The sequence below is a fragment of the Oncorhynchus nerka genome, linkage group LG13 (assembly GCF_034236695.1).
Source record: "Oncorhynchus nerka isolate Pitt River linkage group LG13, Oner_Uvic_2.0, whole genome shotgun sequence".
Lineage (NCBI taxonomy): Eukaryota > Metazoa > Chordata > Actinopteri > Salmoniformes > Salmonidae > Oncorhynchus > Oncorhynchus nerka.
In genome coordinates, this window is record NC_088408.1 from 51,632,532 (window position 1) to 51,654,050 (window position 21,519).

At 41.2% G+C, this 21,519-nt stretch overlaps 1 protein-coding gene across 3 annotated transcripts in view; it reads right to left on the reverse strand.

Moving 5' to 3' along the window:
- The window catches only part of LOC115139664 (ezrin-like), a 63,179-nt gene that overhangs the window by 36,254 nt on the left and 5,406 nt on the right, over positions 1-21,519 (reverse strand). For all 3 annotated transcript variants that reach the window (XM_029677292.2, XM_029677291.2, XM_029677290.2), the window contains exon 3: positions 11,238-11,321. In XM_029677292.2, the coding sequence (XP_029533152.1) occupies positions 11,238-11,321 (84 nt within the window). The remainder of the gene's footprint in view (positions 1-11,237; positions 11,322-21,519) is intronic.

Genomic DNA, 21,519 nt, shown 5'->3' on the forward strand with positions numbered 1-21,519 from the left:
AGTAGTGGTTTCTTAGAGCAATTCGACCATGAAGGCCTGATTCACAGTCTCCTCTGAACAATTGATGTTTAGATGTGTCTGTTACTTGAACTCTGAAGCATTTACTTGGCTGCAATTTCTGAGGCTGGTAACTCTAATGAACATATCATCTGCAGAGGTAACTCTGGGTCTTTCATTCCTGTGGCGGTCCTCATGAGAGCCTGTTCCATCATAGCGCTTGATGGTTTTGCGACTGGTCCAGATTGACTGACCTTCGTGTCTTAAAGTAATGATGGCCTGTCATTTCTTTTTGCTTATATGAACTGTTCTTGCCATAATATGGACTTGGTATTTTACCAAATAGGGCTGGCTATCTTCTGTATACACCCCCAAGGGTGTATACTTAACCAGCACGGCTACCACAGCATTCTGTAGCGATACGCCATCCCACCCTTGTCACAACACAACTGACTGGCTCAAACGCATTAAGGAAAGACATTCCACACATTAAGGCACACCTGTTAATTGATATTGAAATGCATTACAGATGACTACCTAATGGGGCTGGTTGAGAGAATACCAAGCTGTCATCAAGGAAATGTGACTATTTGAAGAATCTCAAATATATTTTGATTTGTTTAACACTTTTGGTTACTACGTAATTCCATATGCTTTATTTCATAGTTTTGATGTCTTCAATATTATTCTACAATATAGAAAATAGTAAAAAGAAAAACCCTTGAACACGTAGGTGTTCTAAAACATTTGACAGAGAGAGAAAGAGATATACATATGGATGGATGGGAGGCAACAAACACATTTCACTGAGCGGTGTAAAGACAGATTGACAGGGGTGAGACAATTAGTTGTAATTTATCTTAATGTTACTTTGTTGTTTGCAAGTGCACTATCCTTCTGACCCTATCCAGCCAGTTCCCATCTACTTTTTAACTCCTCGCAAGTGTGGCTTGTTTGGTGTCTGCTGTGAAGGAATAGCACAACAAGTCAACTGCTTGATTGATGAAGTAATGTCATCCAGCAAAGGCAGCAGCTCAGTCATCAACTACATTCACCTTGTGGGGAAACACGTGTGGACCTGAATTGTGATAACTGCAGTGGCCAAAACAAGAACAAGTTTGTGCTCTGGTATTGTGCCTGGCGGACCATGCACAAGCTCCACCACAGTCCGGACTAGTCGTGGGCCGATTCTGATTTTTCAACGCCGATACCGATTATTGTAGGACCAAAAAATCCGATACAGATTAAATCGGACGATTTTTTAAAATGTATTTGACAATTACAACAATACTGAATGAACACTTATTTTAACTTCATATAATACATCAATAAAATCAATTTAGCCTCAAATAAATAATGAAACATGTTCAATTTGGTTTAAATAATGCAAAAACAAAGTGTTGGAGAAGAAAGTTAAAGTGGAATGTAAGAAAGCTAACGTTTAAGTTCCTTGCTCAGAACATATGAAAGCTGGTGGTTCCTTTTAACATGAGTCTTCTCCACGCACCGCGCCGACAGAAACAAACATCTTTCTGGTAAGAAGAGGGGCGGGGGCGTATGCTTCATGGTTAACGAGACGTGGTGTGGCCACAACAACATACAGGAACTCAAGTCCTTCAGTTCACCTGATTTAGAATTCCTCACAATCAAATGTCGACCGCATTATCTACCAAGGGAATTCTCTTCGATTATAATCACAGCCGTATATATTCCCCCCCCAAGCAGACACATCGATTGCTCTGAACAAACTTTATTTCACTCTTTGCAAACTGGAATCCATATATCCTGAGGCTGCATTCATTGTAGCTGGGGATTTTAACAAGGCTAATCTGAAAACAAGACTCCCTAAATTGTATCAGCATATCGATTGCGCAACCAGGGCTGGAAAAACCTTGGATCATTGCTATTCTAACTTCCGCGGCGCATATAAGGCCCTGCCCCGCTCTCCTTTCGGAAAAGCTGACCACGACTCCATTTTGTTGATCCCTACAGACAGAAACTAAAACAAGAAGCTGCCGCGCTGAGGTCTGTTCAACGCTGGTCCGACCAATCTGATTCCACACTCCAAGACTGCTTCCATCACGTGGACTGGGATAAGTTTCGTATTGCATCAAACAACAACATTGACGAATACGCTGATTCAGTGAGCGAGTTCATTAAAACGTGCGTTGAAGATGTCGTTCCCATAGCAACGATTAAAACATTCCCAAACCAGAAACCGTGGATTGATGGCAGCATTCGCGTGAAACTGAAAGCTCGAACCACTGCTTTTAATCAGGGCAAGGTGACCGGAAACATGACCGAATACAAACAGTGTAGCTATTCCCTCCGCAAGGCAATCAAACAAGCTAAGCGTCAGTATAGAGACAAAGTAGAATCTCAATTCAACGGCTCAGACACAAGAGGTATGTGGCAGGGTCTACAGTCAATCACAGATTACAAAAAGAAAACCAGCCCTGTCACGGACGAGGATGTCTTGCTCCCAGGCAGACTAAATAACTTTTTTGCCCGCTTTGAGGACAATACAGTGCCACTGACACGGCCCGCAACCAAAACATGCGGACTCTCCTTCACTGCAGCCGAGGTGAGGAAAACATTTAAACGTGTTAACCCTCGCAAGGCTGCAGGCCCAGACTGCATCCCCAGCCGCGCCCCCAGAGCATTCGCAGACCAGCTGGCTGGTGTGTTAACGGACATATTCAATCAATCCCTATCCCAGTCTGTTGTTCCCACATGCTTCAAGAGGGCCACCATTGTTCCTGTTCTCAAGAAAGCTAAGGTAACTGAGCAAAACGACTACCGCCCCGTAGCACTCACTTCCGTCATCATGAAGTGCTTTGAGAGACTAGTCAAGGACCATATCACCGCCACCCTACCTGACACCCTAGACCCACTCCAATTTGCGGGTAAGCAACAACATCTCCACCCCGCTGATCCTCATCACTGGGGCCCCACAAGGGTGCGTTCAGAGTCCTCTCCTGTACTCCCTGTTCACCCACGACTGCGTGGCCACGCACGCCTCCAACTCAATCATCAAGTTTGCGGACGACACAACAGTGGTAGGCTTGATTACCAACAACGACGAGACGGCCTACAGGGAGGAGGTGTGGTGTCTGGAAAACAACCTCACACTCAACATCAACAAAACTAAGGAGATGATTGAGGACTTCAGGAAACAGCAGAGAGAACTCCCCCCTATCCACATCGATGGAACAGTAGTGGAGAGGGTAGTAAGTTAAGTTCCTCGGCGTACACATCACAGACAAACTGAATTGGTCCACTCACACAGACAGCATCGTGAAGAAGGCGCAGCAGCGCCTCTTCAACCTCAGGAGGCTGAAGAAATTTGGCTTGTCGCCAAAAGCACTCAAACTTCTACAGATGCACAATCGAGAGCATCCTGTCGGGCTGTATCACCGCCTGGTACGGCAACTGCTCTGCCCACAACCGTAAGGCTCTCCAGAGGGTAGTGAGGTCTGCACAACGCATCACCGGGGGGCAAACTACCTGCCCTCCATGACACCTACACCACCCGATGTCACAGGAAGGCCATAAAGATCATCAAGGACAACAACCACCCGAGCCACTGCCTGTTCACCCCGCTATCATCCAGAAGGCGAGGTCAGTACAGGTGCATCAAAGCTGGGACCGAGAGACTGAAAAACAGCTTCTATCTCAAGGCCATCAGACTGTTAAACAGCCACCACTAACATTGAGTGGCTGCTGCCAACACACTGACTCAACTCCAGCCACTTTAATAATGGGAATTGATGGGAAATGATGTAAAATATATCACTAGCCACTTTAAACAATGCTACCTAATATAATGTTTACATACCCTACATTATTCATCTCATATGTATACGTATATACTGTACTCTATATCATCTACTGCATCTTTATGTAATACATGTATCACTAGCCACTTTAACTATGCCACTTTGTTTACATACTCATCTCATATGTACCGTAATTGCTGGACTATTAAGCGCACCTGAATATAAACCGCACCCACTGAATTATTAAAAAATATGTATTTTGTACATAAATAAGCCGCACATGTCTATAAGCCGCAGGTGCCTACCGGTACATTGAAACAAATTAACTTTACACAGCCTTTAACCTCTTCAGTCGACCCTCTACTTTTTTGAACATTTTGTTAAAAATCGCGCAACATTTCAGCGCCCTGCTACTCATGCCAGGAATATAGTACGTTCATATGGTTAGAATGTGTGTATAGGAAACCATCGGACGTTTTTAAAACTGGTTAAATCACGACTGTGGCTATTACATAACGTGCGTTACATCAGAAAGCGCAGGAAAACCTGATCACAGAAAATGGAAATAAATATCCTTGCGCCACTACCGCAATTGTTAACAGTGAGCCGAATTAGATAAGACCGAGCATTCAACTCCCACAGCATCCCCATGTTGTCGAGTATCTTGTGAATTTAATCCTCTTTGATTCTTGGTTGAACCGAAAGAGGGGCACGACGTACCTCCGGTCTCCGCCCAGATCATTCCGGAAGAGCTCTCTCCTGAAATTTTTTCCAAGACGACAGCTAATGATATGTACATCGCCTACGGATGATTTTTATCGCTTATTAACGTTTACTAATACCTAAAGTAGCATTACAAACGTATTTCGAAGTGTTTTGTGAAAGTTTATCGTCTACTTTTTGAATTTTAAAAATGACGTTACGTTGTGAAATCGCTGTTTTTCGTTTATCACACAGTCTACATATAACGATATCTTGGCTTTATATGGCCCGATTTAATCGAAATAAAGACCCAATAGTGTTTATGGGACATCTAGGAGTGCCAACAAAGAAGATGGTGAAAGGTAATGACTGTTTTCTATTTTATTGTGCGGTTTGTGTAACGCCGAAATGCTAATTATTTTGTTTACGTCCCCTGCTGTGCTTTTCTGTTGTAGTGTATTGGTGCATGCTATCAGATAATAGCTTCTCATGCTGTCGCCGAAAAGCATTTTAAAAATCTGACTTGTTGCCTGGATTCACAACGAGTGTAGCTTTAATTTGATACCCTGCATGTGTATTTTAATGAACTTTTGAGTTTTAACTAATACTATTAGCATTTAGCGTAGCGCATTTGCATTTCCAGAGCTCTAGTTGGGACGCAAGCGTCCCAGGTAGAGGTAAGAGGTTAAACGAAACACGGCTTGTAACAAAAATTAAAACAGTAGCCTACCAAGAAAGTCATTGGTCACCATCTTCCCACTCCTGTGCACTGAAACCACTGAAGTCATCTCCTTCGGTGTCGGAGTTGAATAGCCTCAGAATTGCTTCATCCGATGTTGGATCGTTTTCATTGTCGCTCTCGTCACTTTAAATACCCCGCTGAGCTCATGCTTCCCCTTCAACACGCAGCAGTCCAGCCTTTCGAAACCCGTTGATGATAGTGGATTTTTTGACAATGCTCCACGCTGTCAGGACCCACTTGACCATAAGAGGCTCTTCGCCTGCGGCCCGTTTTAGTGAAGGATTTCTCCCCACTTGTCATCCAAGCCTCCCACTGAACAAGGAGCGCCACCTTAAATGCACGATTTACACTGATGTCGAGTGGCTGCGAATACTTTGGGCCATCTGCTTTTCTTCCCTCTGAAAGCTTTTGTTGTCTTTCTGCACTGAGTCAGTTCCTCACGCTGCTGTTTCCAACATCTTATCATTGACTCATTAAGGCCAAGCTCCCATGCAGCAGCTCTATTTCCTTTTCCAACAGCCAGATCGATCGCCTTCAACTTGAAATCTGCATCATTATGCATTTCTCCGTGTCTTTGCCATGATGAGGGTGACAAAATGACTACCGTAATCAGAATGATGGGAAGTTTGAGCGTGCTCGATTTACGTCACATTATGTGACGGTGCTCAGTTTTTTGGCGGCATGAATCTTGTGAAAGCGGGAAAAATCCATAAATTAGCCGCGTCATTGTATAAACCGCGAGGTTCAAAGTGTGGGAATAAAGTAGAGGCTTATAGTCCGGAAATTACAGTATATACACTGTACTCAATACCATCTACTGTATCTTGCCTATGCCACTCTGTACCATCACTCATTCATATATCTTTATGTACATATTCTTTATCCCCTTACACTTGTGTCTATAAGGTAGTAGTTTTGGAACTGTTAGCTAGATTACTTGTTGGTTATTACTGCATTGTCGGAACTAGAAGCACAAGCATTTCGCTACACTCGCATTAACATCTGCTAACCATGTGTATGTGACAAATAAAATTTTATTTGATTATTCCCATGTAAGAAGTTTTAGGTTGTAGTTATTATAGGAATTATAGTACTATTTCCCTCTATACCATTTGTATTTCATTAACCTTTGACTATTGGATGTTCTTATAGGCACTTTAGTATTGCCAGTGTAACAGTATAGCTTCCGTTCCTCTCCTCGCCCCTACCTGGGCTCGAACCAGGAACACAACAGCCACGCTCGAAGCAGCGTTACTTACCCATGCAGAGCAAGGGGAACAACCACTCCAAGTCTCAGAGCGAGTGACGTTTGAAACGCTATTAGCGCGCACCCCGCTAACTAGCTAGCCATTTCACATTGGTTACACGAGCCTAATCTCGGGAGTTGATAGGCTTGAAGTCATAAACAGCGTAATGCTTGACGCACAACGAAGAGCTGCTGGCAAAACGCACTAAAGTGCTGTTTGAATGAATGCTTACGAGCCTGCTGCTGCCTACCACTGCTCAGTCAGACTGCTCTATCAAATCATAGACTTAGTTATAACATAAGACAGAAACTATCATCTCAAAAACAAGATTTTTATTCTTTCAGTGAAAAACGGAACCGTTCCGTATTTTATCTAACGGGTGGCATCCATTAGTCTAAATATTCCTGTTACATTGCACAACATTCAATGTTATGTCATAATTACGTAAAATCCTGGCAAACTGTTGCATATACACTGACTCTGCGTGCAATGAACACAAGAGAATTGACCATTTCACCTGGTTAATATTGCCTTCTAACCTGGATTTCTTTTAGCTAAATATACAGGTTTAAAAATATGTACTTCTGTGTATTGATTTTAAGAAAGGCATTGATGTTCATGGTTAGGTACACAATGGAGCAACGATACGCACCGCTCAGATTATATGCAGGACACGCTAGATAAACTAGTAATATCAACCATTTGTCGTCAACTAGTGATTATCATTGATTGATTGTTTTTTTTATAAGATCAATTTAATGCTAGCTAGCAACTTACCTTGGCTTACTGCATCGCGTAACAGGCAGTAATCAGGTGGTTAGAGTGTTGGACTAGTTAACTGTAAGGTTGCAAGATTGAATCCCCCGAGCTGACAAGGTGAAAATCTGTCGTTCTGCCCCTGAACGAGGCAGTTAACCCACCGTTCCTAGGCAGTCATTGAAAATAAGAATGTGTTCTTAACTAACTTGCCTAGTTAAATAAAGATTAAATAAAAAGGTGTAAAAAAAAATATATATATTAATTTTAAAAAACGGCTAAAATTGGTATACAAAAATACAAATATCCGATTGTTATGAAAACTTGAAAATCGGCCCTAATTAATCAGCCATTCCGATTAACAAGTCGACCTCTAGTCCGGACCTTCACTTCCTGATCACAGACCACACCAAGTTTTCCCCCCAACTTCTGCTTCGGCCTCATCAAGCAGCGCTTCAGAAAGACCAGAGTGAACACCTTGTCTGAGATTGCTGGTATTGTGAAGGACAGCCCTGTGACAGGGGTCAACATTCCACAGCTGGTGGGACTGGAGGATGGTACGGTGCTGGTGGAAAGCTATGGCCGGCAACAACACCCGACTCAAACTTCAGGATGCTGCTTCAGATCAAGCATTACTAGCACTTCAGGTGAATAGATTTAGATTGCATTGTATGCGGTTATTCTTCTTTTAAACTTGGGAATTGATTGTTGAATTGATGTGTAAGGTTGTAATGTCTTCAACATTTTTTTGGTTATTTCCTGTTTTACAGCTTCCATGCTCTGGAGCCTTGTGATGTCGCCAAGGAGCGTTCCGACTCAGTCAGGACCAGGTTTCAACTGCTGCGCAATACTGACATCCTTCCTCCCATAGATGTTCTGCCTGTACAAGCACCACCTGAACTGGACACAGCTAGACAAACGTTTATATTTTTGAGAAGATCAGGGAGGTCAGGGACGAAAAGGCTATGGACATCACATGCCCTGCACCAAAGTCAAGGGCAGGACAGAAACAGGCTCTCCGAATATAGATTCCCTTGTTCGTGTGTGGTTTGGACGGCCCAGTCATCAGCACTATCTGCAGTCCCTCTATTCAAATGACTCTCTCCTAACACACACACACACACACACGTTGCTGCTACTATTATTTTTTTTATCCTGCTGCTCAGCCACTTTAACTCTGATTGTATGCATACAACTACCTCATTTATCACTATCATTACTGATATTGTTCATGTACATTATTTTATTTATATTAACACTTTCTGATATTGCTACTACGCAAGTAACCATAGGCGGTACAGTTTAGACCTGTAGAGACCCATCCACTTAGCAAAATATTGATATATAAAATTAATATTGATATAAAATGAATATTGATGTGTGGTCATAACATTATGTGACATACACCACACAGACTCACTAAATACAAATGCTTTGTTTGTAAATTATGTCTGAGTGTTGGAGTGTGCTCCTTGCTATCCATAAATAAATTACAATTATTTTTATGTTTGGAAAAATAACGTTCCCAAAGTAAACGGCCTATTTCTCAGGACCAGATGCGAGAATATGCATATAATTGACAGCTTAGGATAGAAAACACTAAAGTTTCCAAAACTGTAAAAATATTGTCTGTGAGTATAACAGAACTGATATTGCAGGCGAACGCCTGAGAAAAATCCAATCAGGAAGTGACTCTTATTTTGAAAACCCTGTGTTTCTATGCATCCCTATTGACCATTGAAAGGGATATCAACCAGATTCCTTTTTCTATGACTTCCCTAAGGTGTCAACAGCCTTGAGACATAGTTTCAGGCTTTTATTTTGAAGAATGAGCGTGAAGGATCACATTGCGTAAGTAGACAGGTGGGGGCTCAGTGATTTGTGCGCAAAAGAGAAAAAGGCAGCCATTGTTACTCCCGGTCCTAGTGAAAAGCCAACTGTCCCGGTTGATATATTATCGAATAGATATTTGAAAAACACATTGAGGATTGATTATAAAAAACGTTTGACAGGTTTGTGTACATTATGGATATAATTTGGAATTTGTCTGCGTTGTCGTGACCGCTCTTTCCGGTGGATTCCTGGGCATAACGCACCAAACTAACGGAGGTTTTTGGATATAAAAAATATCTTTATGGAACAAAAGGAACATTTGCTGTCTAACTGGGAGTCTCGTGAGTGAAAACATCCGAAGATCATCAAAGGGAAACAATTAATTTGATTGCTTTTCTGATTTTCGTGACCAAGTTACCTGATGCTAGGTGTACTTATTCTTTTGTTATGCTATCGATAAACTTAAACGCTTGCATTGCTTTCGCTGTAAAGCATCATTTCAAAATCTGAGACGACAGGGTGATTAACAAAAGGCTATAGTGTTCCGCTATAGTTCACTTGTGATTTCATGAATATTTTCTAGTAATATTTTTTGACTGTTATTCAGCGTTGCTGATGACAAATATACCAGATCCGGGATGGGTGGTTCTAAGAGGTACATTTTAGCAATTCCATTTACTTTTGATACATAACTATTTTTAAAACCAAATATTTTTATACTTACTCAAGTAGTATTTTAATGTGTGAGTTACTTTTACTTCAGTCATTTTCTATTAAGTTCTTTACATCTGGACACTTTACCTGAAATGTTTCCTTATTGTAGGCTACTTACCACTCTTAGTCTTAACTACACAAGCAAATGACCTCACATGTGAATCCTTAAAGAAATGGTTGGGGCTGGCTTAAGAGGGTGTGAACAATGCTGAATGGCTGTAGACAAAGAAGGGCTCTCCAGTAAGTACCAAAACATTCAAAAGCCCTTTTCTCAAAAGTGAGGTTACAAGTGTATCAACTTTCAAAGCAGATTTACTTTCCCATTGTTCCTAAAAAATGCAGTATATGATATACAATTTTGTAGCTGAGTCTCTACTTTCTAGCAATGTAACAAAAACAATTTCAAATGTTGCTACATAAGACCAAATCCAGGTGGTGAGTCACATGTGGAATAAGTCAAGGGGTATGAATACTTTCTAAAGGCACAGTACTCAGTAATCTGATAATACATCATTATCCTATTGTCCCTCTGAACTTGCCGTACAAACACTCTGTACTCAAAAAAGTTCTACAGAAAACATGCTGTACAACATCAACTGACTTTGATGTCAGGAACTGACTCAAACAGATACCATACATTTCTGGGTTCCGTGGGAAGGACAGTGGTTGGGAAGATTCACTTTCAGAAATATTGTCAGATAAATTCATAAAAAATCCTACAATGTGATTTTCTGGATTTCTTTTTTTCTCATTTCGTCTGTCATAGTTGAAGTGTACCTATGATGAAAATTACAGGCCTCTCATCTTTTTAAGTGGGAGGACTTGCACAATTGGTGGCTGACTAAATACTTTTTTGCCCCACTGTATATTGTAATCTGATCAAAGTAAAGACTTTCATCATACTCCGTTTTCTCACACTATCGTTAATCAGTTTGTGTAAACTCTTGGCTCTTAGCACAGCACCATTCCTGGTCATGGTCGTCATGGTTCCAGGAGAGAAGGGAAGGTCTGATAAGAACAGTTCCAGTTAAAATCTCTTGAAACCTTCCTTGAGAACATTAATGAGGGGACAGGACATGCCTGGAGGTATGAAGACAGAGGTGGGGGAGTAGGGTTCAGGGTGGGTCACTGGAGCAGGACCAACACACACACACACACACACCTAGAAAGCCTCACTAAATGGATGGTCTTATTTTTTTACTACTGATAACAATACTAAACGTGTGGCTACAGATGTAGGATCTTAATTTGATTACCCTGTTGCAGGAGAACTTTAAAATATGTAATTTCCTATTTGACATTTCAGACTTGATTTTACCTTATGAAAGAAAATGATCGACCCCTAAACAAGTCCATTAATTATAATCCACATTTCTACAAGGTTATTTTCCTGTTGTAGCAAACTGACTCAAATGAAGATCCTATATCTGTGTTAATATGAGTCATTAGTGTACTGTTAATCCTGACCTGGTCAAAGAGCTGTTTGCCAGTGGTGCTGGGCTGAACGGCAAACTCCAGCTCAGCGTCCATGGTGGTGACGCGAACATTGACCTGAGGAGACAGAGACATGACAGAAAGACATTAGTAACACAAAAACATTCGTATTTACTATTTAGTAAAAGAGAGATACAGTTGAAGTTGGAAGTTTACATACACCTTAGCCAAATACATTTCAACTCAGTTTCACAATTCCTGACATTTAATCCTAGTAAAAATTCCCTGTTTTAGGTCAGTTAGGATCAAAGTTATTTTAAGAATGTGAAATGTCAGAATAGAGAGAAGTTTACATACCCTCAGTATTTAGTAACATTGCCTTTAAATTGTTTAACTTGGGTCAAATGTTTTGGGTAGCCTTCAACAAGCTTCCCACAATAAGTTGGGTGAATTTTGGCCCATTCATCCTGACAGAGCTGGTGTAACGGAGTCAGGTTTGTAGGCCTACTTGCTCGCACACGCTCACTTTTTCAGTTCTGCCCACAAATTTTCTGTGTTGCTTCAATATATCCACATAATTTTCCTCCCTCATGATGCCATCCATTTTGTGAAGTGCACCAGTCCCTCCTGCAGCAAAGCACCCCCACAACATGATGCTGCCACCCCCGTGCTTCACAGTTAGGATGGTGTTCTTCAGCTTGCAAGACTCACCCTTTTTCCTCCAAACATAAAGATGGTCATTCTGGCCAAACAGTTCTATTTTTGTTTCATCAGACCAGAAGACATTTCTCCAAAAAGTACGATCTTTGTCCCCATGTGCAGTTGCAAACCGTAGTCTGGCTTTTTTTTAACGGCAGTTTGGAGCAGTGGCTTCTTCCTTGCTGAGTTGCCTTTCAGGTTATGTCGACATAGGACTCGTTTTACTGTGGATATAAATACTTTTGTAGCTGTTTCCTCCAGCATCTTCACAAGGTCCTTTGCTGTTGTTCTGGGATTGATTTGCACTTTTTGCACCAAAGTACAATCATTTCTAGGAGACAGAACGCGTCTCCTTCCTGCGTGATATGACGGCTGTGTTGTCCCATGGTGTTTATACTTGCCACTATTGTTTGTACAGATGAACAGAAATCTAGTTTGTTAACAAGACATTTGTGGAGTGGTTGAAAAACAAGTTTTAATGACTCCAACCTAAGTGTATGTAAACTTCCGACTTCAACTGTAGGTGTTCAAACGCTTTAGGAAGTAACAATGAATGAGCAATGTACAACAAATAAATGTACTGTACTTCAAAGGGGATGATATGTACAGACTAAACAGACCATGTGTTTATTTGCCTAGTTAAATAAAATTAAAATAAATGTGAAAATCACATTTCACTTTAAATACTTAATCCTGGGCTCGTTTCAGATTTCACACATTAGCTAGTGTGGTAAACTGGTGTATGGTTGTGAAAACCCCTACTGCACATGTAGGCCTATAGTCAGATTCAATCAAATGTATTTTATAAAGCATTTTTTACATCAGCAGTTGTCAAAGTTCATTACACAGATACCCAGCCTAAAGCCCCAAAGAGTAACGGCACAGTGGCTAGGAAACATTCCCAGGAACATTGAAAGAAACCTAGAGAGGAAAGGCTCTGAAGGGTGCCATAGCAGCTGTAGTTAGTTACAGTAAAAGGAACATGGTTGATTTTAGAAGGGAACCCCTAACGGAGATAGCGATAGGTGAAGAGGCAATAGTGGCATAACCCCTCGACACAGACCAGCTAATCAGGAGTTTAGCCTGTATTGACAATGTCCATCCATTTACTTCCGTTTTGAGAGAAAAGGTATGCCATTCCGTTCTTTGGTTAATAATTGATAAGACGGACCTACTGTATGCCGCACAAACATGGAAAGTCCTTATTTTTTTAGGCCTGCTTTATGAGGTGAGCATGCAGGAATGCTTATAGACTCCTAAGTCATAAAATAAATGATAGGACACTGAACAAAAATATAAAAACGCTGTCCGGATTGAGTGTTTGGGTCTTGGGGGTTGTCTGGTCACTGGTCTGCTCCGGTCCTGCAGGGGGAGGATGGACAACCTCTGAGCAAGCAGACACACCTGGTACCCCGTGACAGAGTTCAATGGAGGCACCCCTCTGTGGGATGCTCACTCCAGGTGTAGGTTCGTGTCTTTAGTCCTTCCTCCACTCCTCTGGTTCTGGTGGTCTGGTCTCTTTCTGTTGATCTGCTCCAGGTGGTACTGGTGTGTTCGGCAGAGGCAAGGGAGGATGGCTGCAGGCCAAGGGTAGAGGGAGTAAGGCTCGCCTCGGCAGTACTCTACTCGCCTCAAGGCCTGCTGTCTACCATTTCCTCCTCAAGCAGCTGGTCTGGTGAAATTGAAGTGAGCAAACTCAATGACGCCCACTGGAAACGGTCTAACGGGATGTCTTCTGGGCTGGGGCCTGGGCTCTGACTGACTGGACTATTTACTCACTGCCATGATGTTTAGCTGTCTCCGGCTACATACTGAGCCTATACATAATATCTGACTTGACTATGGCAGTAGATATGGCCAAATTAATTACTCCATAGAAAGAACAATTCAAAGTGAATTGAGTACAAGAGAAAAGCGCATGAAAGGTTGTTTCTTTTTTTGCATCGGAAAAGCCTAATCTACATATTGATTGTTGTGGGCAGCCCCATTTTGCAGTTGTGACTGGGCTAGTCTGCGTGTAGGAGTCCAAACAATAGGAGTGGTAGAGGTTCAAGGGTTGTTCAATAGGGCAAACTAGCAAAATATGTTACAACAGAAAATGAACATGTTAGACAACTTTAGCAAGTACCTACTCATTTCAAAATGCTATTTTTTCTATATTGAACACAACCCAGGACTGATATTATCACCACCAAAACTGGAGGGGAGGAGCTTCTATAGGAAACAGCGTCCAAAATAGCAAGGGAAAAAAACTATTTACACAGCAAAACAAAGATCCCTTTTCAGCTTGGCCTCCCCAGTGGTCCCTCTCCTGCACCACTATGAATTTTAATGGACCCCAGCTTCCAGACTGCAGAGTCGAACTGACTCCAGGTCAGCTGTGTAAAGGAGACAGAAAGTAATCTTCCATGTGAACACAAAGTTCAACTGACACCGGATCAGCTAAATTGGGGAAATGGACTGGAATCCAATACTGTTTAGCTCAGTTGGTAGAACATGGCAATTGCAGCGCCAGGGTTCTGTATTAGATTCCCACGGGAGACCAGTACAACAAAAAAGAAAGTATGACAATGTATGCACTCACTACTGTAAGTCTCTCTGGATAAGAGCATCTGCTAAATGACTAAAATGTAAATAAATATAACACACACAGTACCAGTCAAGTTTGGACACATCTACTCATTCAAGGGTCTCTTTATTTTTACTCATTTCTACATTGTAAAATAATAATGAAGACATCAAAACAACACATATGGAATCATGTAGTAACCAAAAAAAAAGTGTTACATCAAAATACATTTCATATTTGAGATTCTTCAAAGTAGTCATCCTTTGCCATGACAGCTTTGCACACTCTTGGCATTCTCTCAACCAGCTTCATGAGGTAGTCACCTGGAATGCATTTCAATTAACAGGTGTGCCTTGTTAAAAGTTAATTTGTGGAATTTCTTTCCTTTCGAGCTTTGAAAGTTTCTTCAAATGTAGTCACAAAAACCATCAAGCGCTATGATGAAACTGGCTCTTATGAGGACCACCACAGGAAAGGAAGACCCAGAGTTACCTATGTTGCAGAGGATAAGTTCATTAGAGTTACCACTAAGAAATTGCAGCCCAAATAAATGCTTCATAGTTCAAGTAGCAAACACATCTCAACATCAACTGTTCAGAGGAGCCTGCGTGATTCAGGCCTTTGTGGTCAAATTGCTGCAAAGAAACCACTACTAAAAAGGACACCAATAAGAAGAGACTTCCTTGGGCAAAGAAACACAAGCAATGGAAATTAGAGTGGTATAAATCCATCCTTTGGTCTGATGAGTCCAAATTTGAGATTTTTGGTTCCAACCGCTGTGTCTTTGTGATACACAGAGTAGGTGAACGGATGATCTCTGCATGTGTGGTTCCCACCATGAAGCATGGAGGAGGTGATGTGATATACTATGATATATTTAGAATTCAAGGCACACATAACCAACATGGCTACCACAGCATTCGGCAGTGATACACCATCCAATCTGGTTGGCACTTTGTGGGACTCGTTTGTTTTTCAACAGGACAATGACACAACCAAGCTGTGTAAGGGATATTTGACCAAGAAGGAGAGTGATGGAGTGCTGCATCAAATGGCCTGGCCTCCACAATCACCAGACCTCAACCCAATTGAGATGGTTTGGGATGAGTTGGACCGCAGAGTGAAGAAAAAGCAGCCAAAAAGTGCTCAGCATATGTGGGAACTCCTTCAAGACAGTTGGAAAAGCATTCCAGGTGAAGCTGGTTGAGAGAATGCCAAGGGTGGCTACTTTAGGATAAAAAAATCAAAATATATTTGAGTAACACTTTTTTGATTACTACATGATTTCAAAGTGTATGTGTTCATTGTTTGATGTCTTCACTTGTCTTCACAATGTAGAAAATAGTAAAAAGAAAAGAAAAACCCTTGAACGAGTAGGTGTTCTAAAACTTTTGCATGCTCAAGAATGTGCTGGTTCGCATACCACTGCTGCCATTTAAAATGGCATTTGAGAAAATGTTTGAAACTTGGAAAATCCCCAAGAACAAAGTACATGCTGTGCTACGTGATAATGCATGTAACATGACAAAGGCTTTGGAAGAATGCGGAGTCGCCAGTTTGCCATGCATGGCACACATGCTCCAACTGGCTGTGAACTAAGGTGTTTTGGCCCAACGCAGCATATCCGACAGTGGCAACAGGTAGGAAGTTAGTGGGCCATTTTAAAACACTCACATCTAGCATACAAGCAATACAGGAGCAGCTTGGAGTGAAAACCAAAAGGCTTAAGCAAGACATTTCCACCAGATGGAACAGTACCTTTTTACATGGAGAGCCTTTTTACATGGAGTGCTTGGCGTGTACGCAGCTGACTATGAGTTACCTGCAACAATCAGTACAAATCAGTGGACTCTCATTGAAAGCATGAACACACTCCTAGCTCCATTCGAACAACTGACTCGAGAAATAAGCTCATCAACTGCACCTGCAGCAGACGTGATACCCTCTGTCATGGCATTGAAACGCCTTCTCAACAAAACTGCCGACACAGACGGTGGGGTTAAAACTTTCAAAAGTACTCTACCAGAGGCTGTGAACAAGTGATTCGGTGGCATTCTCTCTGAGCCGCTTTAATGCTACGTACAAGAACCACTACTTCGATGCAGTAAAGAAACAGGGTTTACGTGAAATGTTAGACACAGCTGGACAAGATGGAAACAGTGACAGTGCGCACCAAAGAAGAGGACCCACAACAGAAGAGGCCACAGTCATTCATGGCCGGTATAGGTCAAGATTTTCATTTAATGTAAAACAAAGCAGGTGGTTTAAAAATAAAAAAAATGTATTCCTAAATGAAAGATGAAAGTGTTGAAATGTTGCTCTCATTTTACTAGTCATGTCAGTTGAGCACACTTGAAAAGTTTAAGTTGTGCCATTTATAGCAGTTTATGACAGCTTAGAGACAGACATTTTTTCAAACAGTTCAAGCTAAAATGATTAACTGCATTTTAGTTTAAACCAATATTCCTTTCAAATAATTTAAGTTCCTCCATACAGTCAAGATTGAATAGTAAGAGCCACCAGCAACTTAACCATCTTTGTAATGCCGGGTAGCTAAATTGTGTGTGTCATGAATATCTGTTGTGCGATAAAATACATTCATGATGTGTAGTTTTTCTAATTTACAAATTATTAAACAATCTGTTCCTAACTGAATATATTACACTTTGTTTTAACTACTTCACTGTACTATAATGCTTAAAAAAGGATGCTAAAATGTTAAATATCGGTTATCGGCATCGTTGTTTTTGGCAAGGAAAATATCAGATATCGGTATTGGACAAGAAATGTCATATCGGTGCATCCCTAATTGCTGCGGGGACTTGCTTCCATTCAGCCACAAGAGCGTCAGTGAGGTTGGGCACTGATGTTGGGTGATTAGGCCTGGCTCGCAGTCTGTGTTCCAATTCATCCCAAAGCTGTTTGATGGGGTTGAGGTCAGGGCTTTGTGCTGGCCAGTCAAGTTCTTCCACACCAATCTCAACAAACCATTTCTGTATGGATCTCGCTTTGTGCACAAGGGCATTGTCATGCTGAGACAGACTGTTGCCACAAAGTTGGAAGCACATAATCGTCTAGAATGTCATTGTTTGCTGTAGTGTTAAGATTTCCCTTCACTGGAACCAAGGAGCCCAAACCATGAAAAACAGCCCTAGACCATTATATTCCTCCTCCACCAAACTCTAGTTGGCACTATCCATTGGGGCAGGTAGCGTTCTCATGGCATCCGCCAAACCCAGATATGTCGGTCGGACTGCCAGATGGTCACTTTAATAATGTTTACATTACTCATCTCATATGTCTATACTGTAATCTATTCTACTGTATTTTAGTCTATGCCGCTCCGACATTGCTTGTCCAAATATTTATAGATTCTTAATTCCATTCCTTTAGATTTGTGTGTACTGTTGTGAAATTGTTAGATATTACTGCACTGTTGGAGCTAGAAACACAAGCATTTCGCTACACCCGCAATAACGTCTGCTAAACATGTGTATGTGACCGATAACATTTGATGAAGAGTGATTCATCATTCCAGAGAACAAGTTTCCAGAGTCCAATAGCGGTGAGCTTTACACCACTCCAGGTGACGTTTGGCATTGTGATCTTAAGCTTGTGTGCGGCTGCTCGGCCATGGAAACCTTAAGATAACACGCCCAGACCAACAGAGAGTGGAACGAGTGGGAACCACTACACACACGTACGTATGCATGCACACACAGGCAAACTGAAACTGACATCTGATCTCATGCAAGTCAGTGAAGGCATGGCCGATTAATTAGGGCCAATTTCACATTTTCATAACAAATCGGTAAATCAGCATTTTTGGACGCCGATTATGGCCGATAACAATGCAATCCACGAGGAGACTGTGTGGCAGGCTGACCACCTGTTACGCGAGTGCAGCAAGGAGCCAAGATAAGTTTAATGCTAGCTAGCAACTTATCTTATAGAAAACAATGAATCTTAACATAATCACTAGTTAACTACACATGGTTGATGATATTACTAGTTTAACTAGCTTGTCCTGTGTGGCATATAATCAATTAAGTCTGATTTGATATTTGATAGAGCAGTCTGACTGAGCAGTGGTAGGCAGCAGCAGGCTCGTAAGCATTCATTCAAACAGCACTTTTCTGCTTTTGCCAGCAGCTCTTCGCAGTGCTTTAAGCACACCACTGTTCATGACTATCAACTCCAGAGATTAGGCTGGCAATACTTTAGTGCCTATAACAACATCCAATAGTCAAAGGTACATGAAATAAAAAATGGTAGAGAGAGAAATAGTCCTAAAATTCCCATAACTGGGAATATTGAAGACTCGTTAAAAGGAACCACCAGCTTTCATATGTTCTAGGCAAGGAACTTAAACGTTAGCTTTTTTACATGGCACATATTTCACTTTTACTTTCTTCTCCTACACTGTTTTTGCATTATTTAAACTAAATTGAACATGTTTCATTCTTTATTTGAGACTAAATTGATTTTATTTATGTATTAAGTTAAAATAAGTGTTCATTCAGTATTGTTGTAATTGTCATTATTACAAATATAAATCAAATAAAAATTGGCAGATTAAATCGGTATTGGATTTTTTTGGTCCTCCAATAATTGGTATCGGCATTGAAAACACATAATCGGTCCACCTCTACTCAGAACGTTACCAGAAAACATGACATTAATGCTAAAAATAAACTGGACAAAGACCCACATTTCAATTCTTATTCTGAAACCACAAGAGAAGTAGACTGATGACAGCAAACTTCCCAACTGACTCGAAAAGGACCTAAATACATTAATCATCTAATATTGTATGCAAAGAGCTATCCAACTTTTTAACTATGCCTGCCTGCCTATAACAAACTAACAAGTACCAGTTTGCATCTGCGTAACCCTACAGGAGCAAACACTCCATAAAGTAACTACAGTGGCTCTCACTTCCCCACTGTCTAGTATAGAACACCCTTCACTGGTTAATGAGTTGGTCCCGAATGGTGGTGATCACCTGCATTCCCCTGTGCTGTGAACCATTCAATATGTAACCACGTGCATGGTTTACATGGCTTTACAGGAGACTGTTGCAATGTGGGGTTGTCATGGGAGCCATATAGCCATAAACAACCAATGTGCTGGGTGCAACCTGCTGACATGCAGTGCAGTGCACTGCACTACCTCCCTGCACTAGGTCCCATGGAGACTGGCGAGGGGGTAGTATACACCCCTACTGCGCCCCTTTCATTAAGGTATTTAGGACTGAAACCTCTAATATGTGGATTCGTTTTGCAGACCCGGGCCCAGTACCTCAGCTTGGCCAACTTGTTGACTAAACAGTGTATTAACTTCTATTAGGAACTAAATACTATATAATGTCTAAATATATAATGATGTGGTAAGTGCTAACATGACAACTATTCAGAGTGACATGTCCAGAGGGTGTAACAGCAGGCATCATTAGATAATTGAATTATCAATTATTGAAGAGAACAAATTGTTAGCAATGGGTTTCGGACAGGAGGGAACACCCATACAGTATGTGTTGGTTAAGGCCACGGCTTGTGTGGCTGTGTTGTCTGACTGTCACATGGATGTTCAAGGGGCCGCGACTGCACAGAAAGAGGATTTAGGGAAAGCCAAGGAGTGAACACTGTCCCACACTTGGTGATAATGTGTTATTCTAACAAGTGTAACTCGAGCCAGAGGGAGAAGTGAGACCAAACCAGGATCTCAGTCTCAGCTGCTCAACTTTCTTTTGTCAGATTTCTTTCTCTTCTTAACCAAATTAACTCTAGCCTACTCTACTAGCTCTATATAATAGAGAAATGTTTAACACGCACCTTTCACAGTAAAAAGGATTTTGCGTCACAAAGCACAATAGAGAATGTCAATAAGATCATGTCAGTGAAACTATCTGTCTGTTTTCTAGAAAGCCCTCCCAGCCAGTGTGTAGCAGCCATAGCCAAAACATAAACGCCTATGTTGACCAACCAATGCTATGAATTAAACAACTCAGCATTTTGAGGATTAATTTGAGTTGCAAAACGATTGACGTCAAAACAAAAAATGTAAGACCAAGTTCATTAAAAATAAGACTTAAAACTTAGTAATAACTTGCCATTGTAATATTTAATGCCTTGCTCTAACTTAAGTTTCAGTCATTCATGTTGAGAGAAGTGAGCCAGTGGAAGTAAGTCAATGATTATGCCTCATTGATATCATGGAAAATAAATCAATCTGCCGTTTGACAGGGTTTTCAAGTGTTGTGCCTAACAGAGGAGTGACAGAAAGTGCAACTGTGTCATGCAGCCAGCACCACACTGATGTCGTCACTACTTCCCAGTTTAGTGTGACGCTCTTAACCCTAGGGCAATTTCTAAACAAACCAACACTCTTTGTTACTCCTCGAGTCTTCGACTAGGGGGTGTCTTGGACAAGTGGGGGACTAACTGTAAATACAATACAGTGTATTGTTCAACTATCAACTTCTCTCTAGATCACACACCATTACAGCTATTAGCACCCCAGGAAAAGCAAAGTAGAAATGTCTCAGTTGAAGCACAGCACATGATTTTAGAGGCTGGTGTGATATTCCATATAAATCAAATAAACATTTTATTTCTCTGGCCATTTAGGTCAGATGATCCTTTACTTCCTCTCTAGCTAAAGTAATGAAAGTCCATTGTTTTACTACACTTGTGGGAATTGCTTTCAAAGACAAATTTTCAACAAAAAGCTGGGCCGTTGTGTACCTAGGTAGGTCACTGCGAAGATATTACATTAGGTCAAATAAAGAGGTTGTGAAAAATGACTCAACTTCATGTGAGAAACCACATATTCAGAAGTGTGATCACTTACAAGAGGCCACTTATTCTCATATTCAATATTCTCAATTCAGGAGAATGTATTTCTGTAAGTGAGGACAAAGTTCTCATTTTCATCTACAAGTGACAGTACAAATGAAATCATAGAAACATTATACATGTTTACAACACAAATAACCCCTATCTCTAGACTGCCATGAATACCTCCTCTCATCACGTGTAGACATCG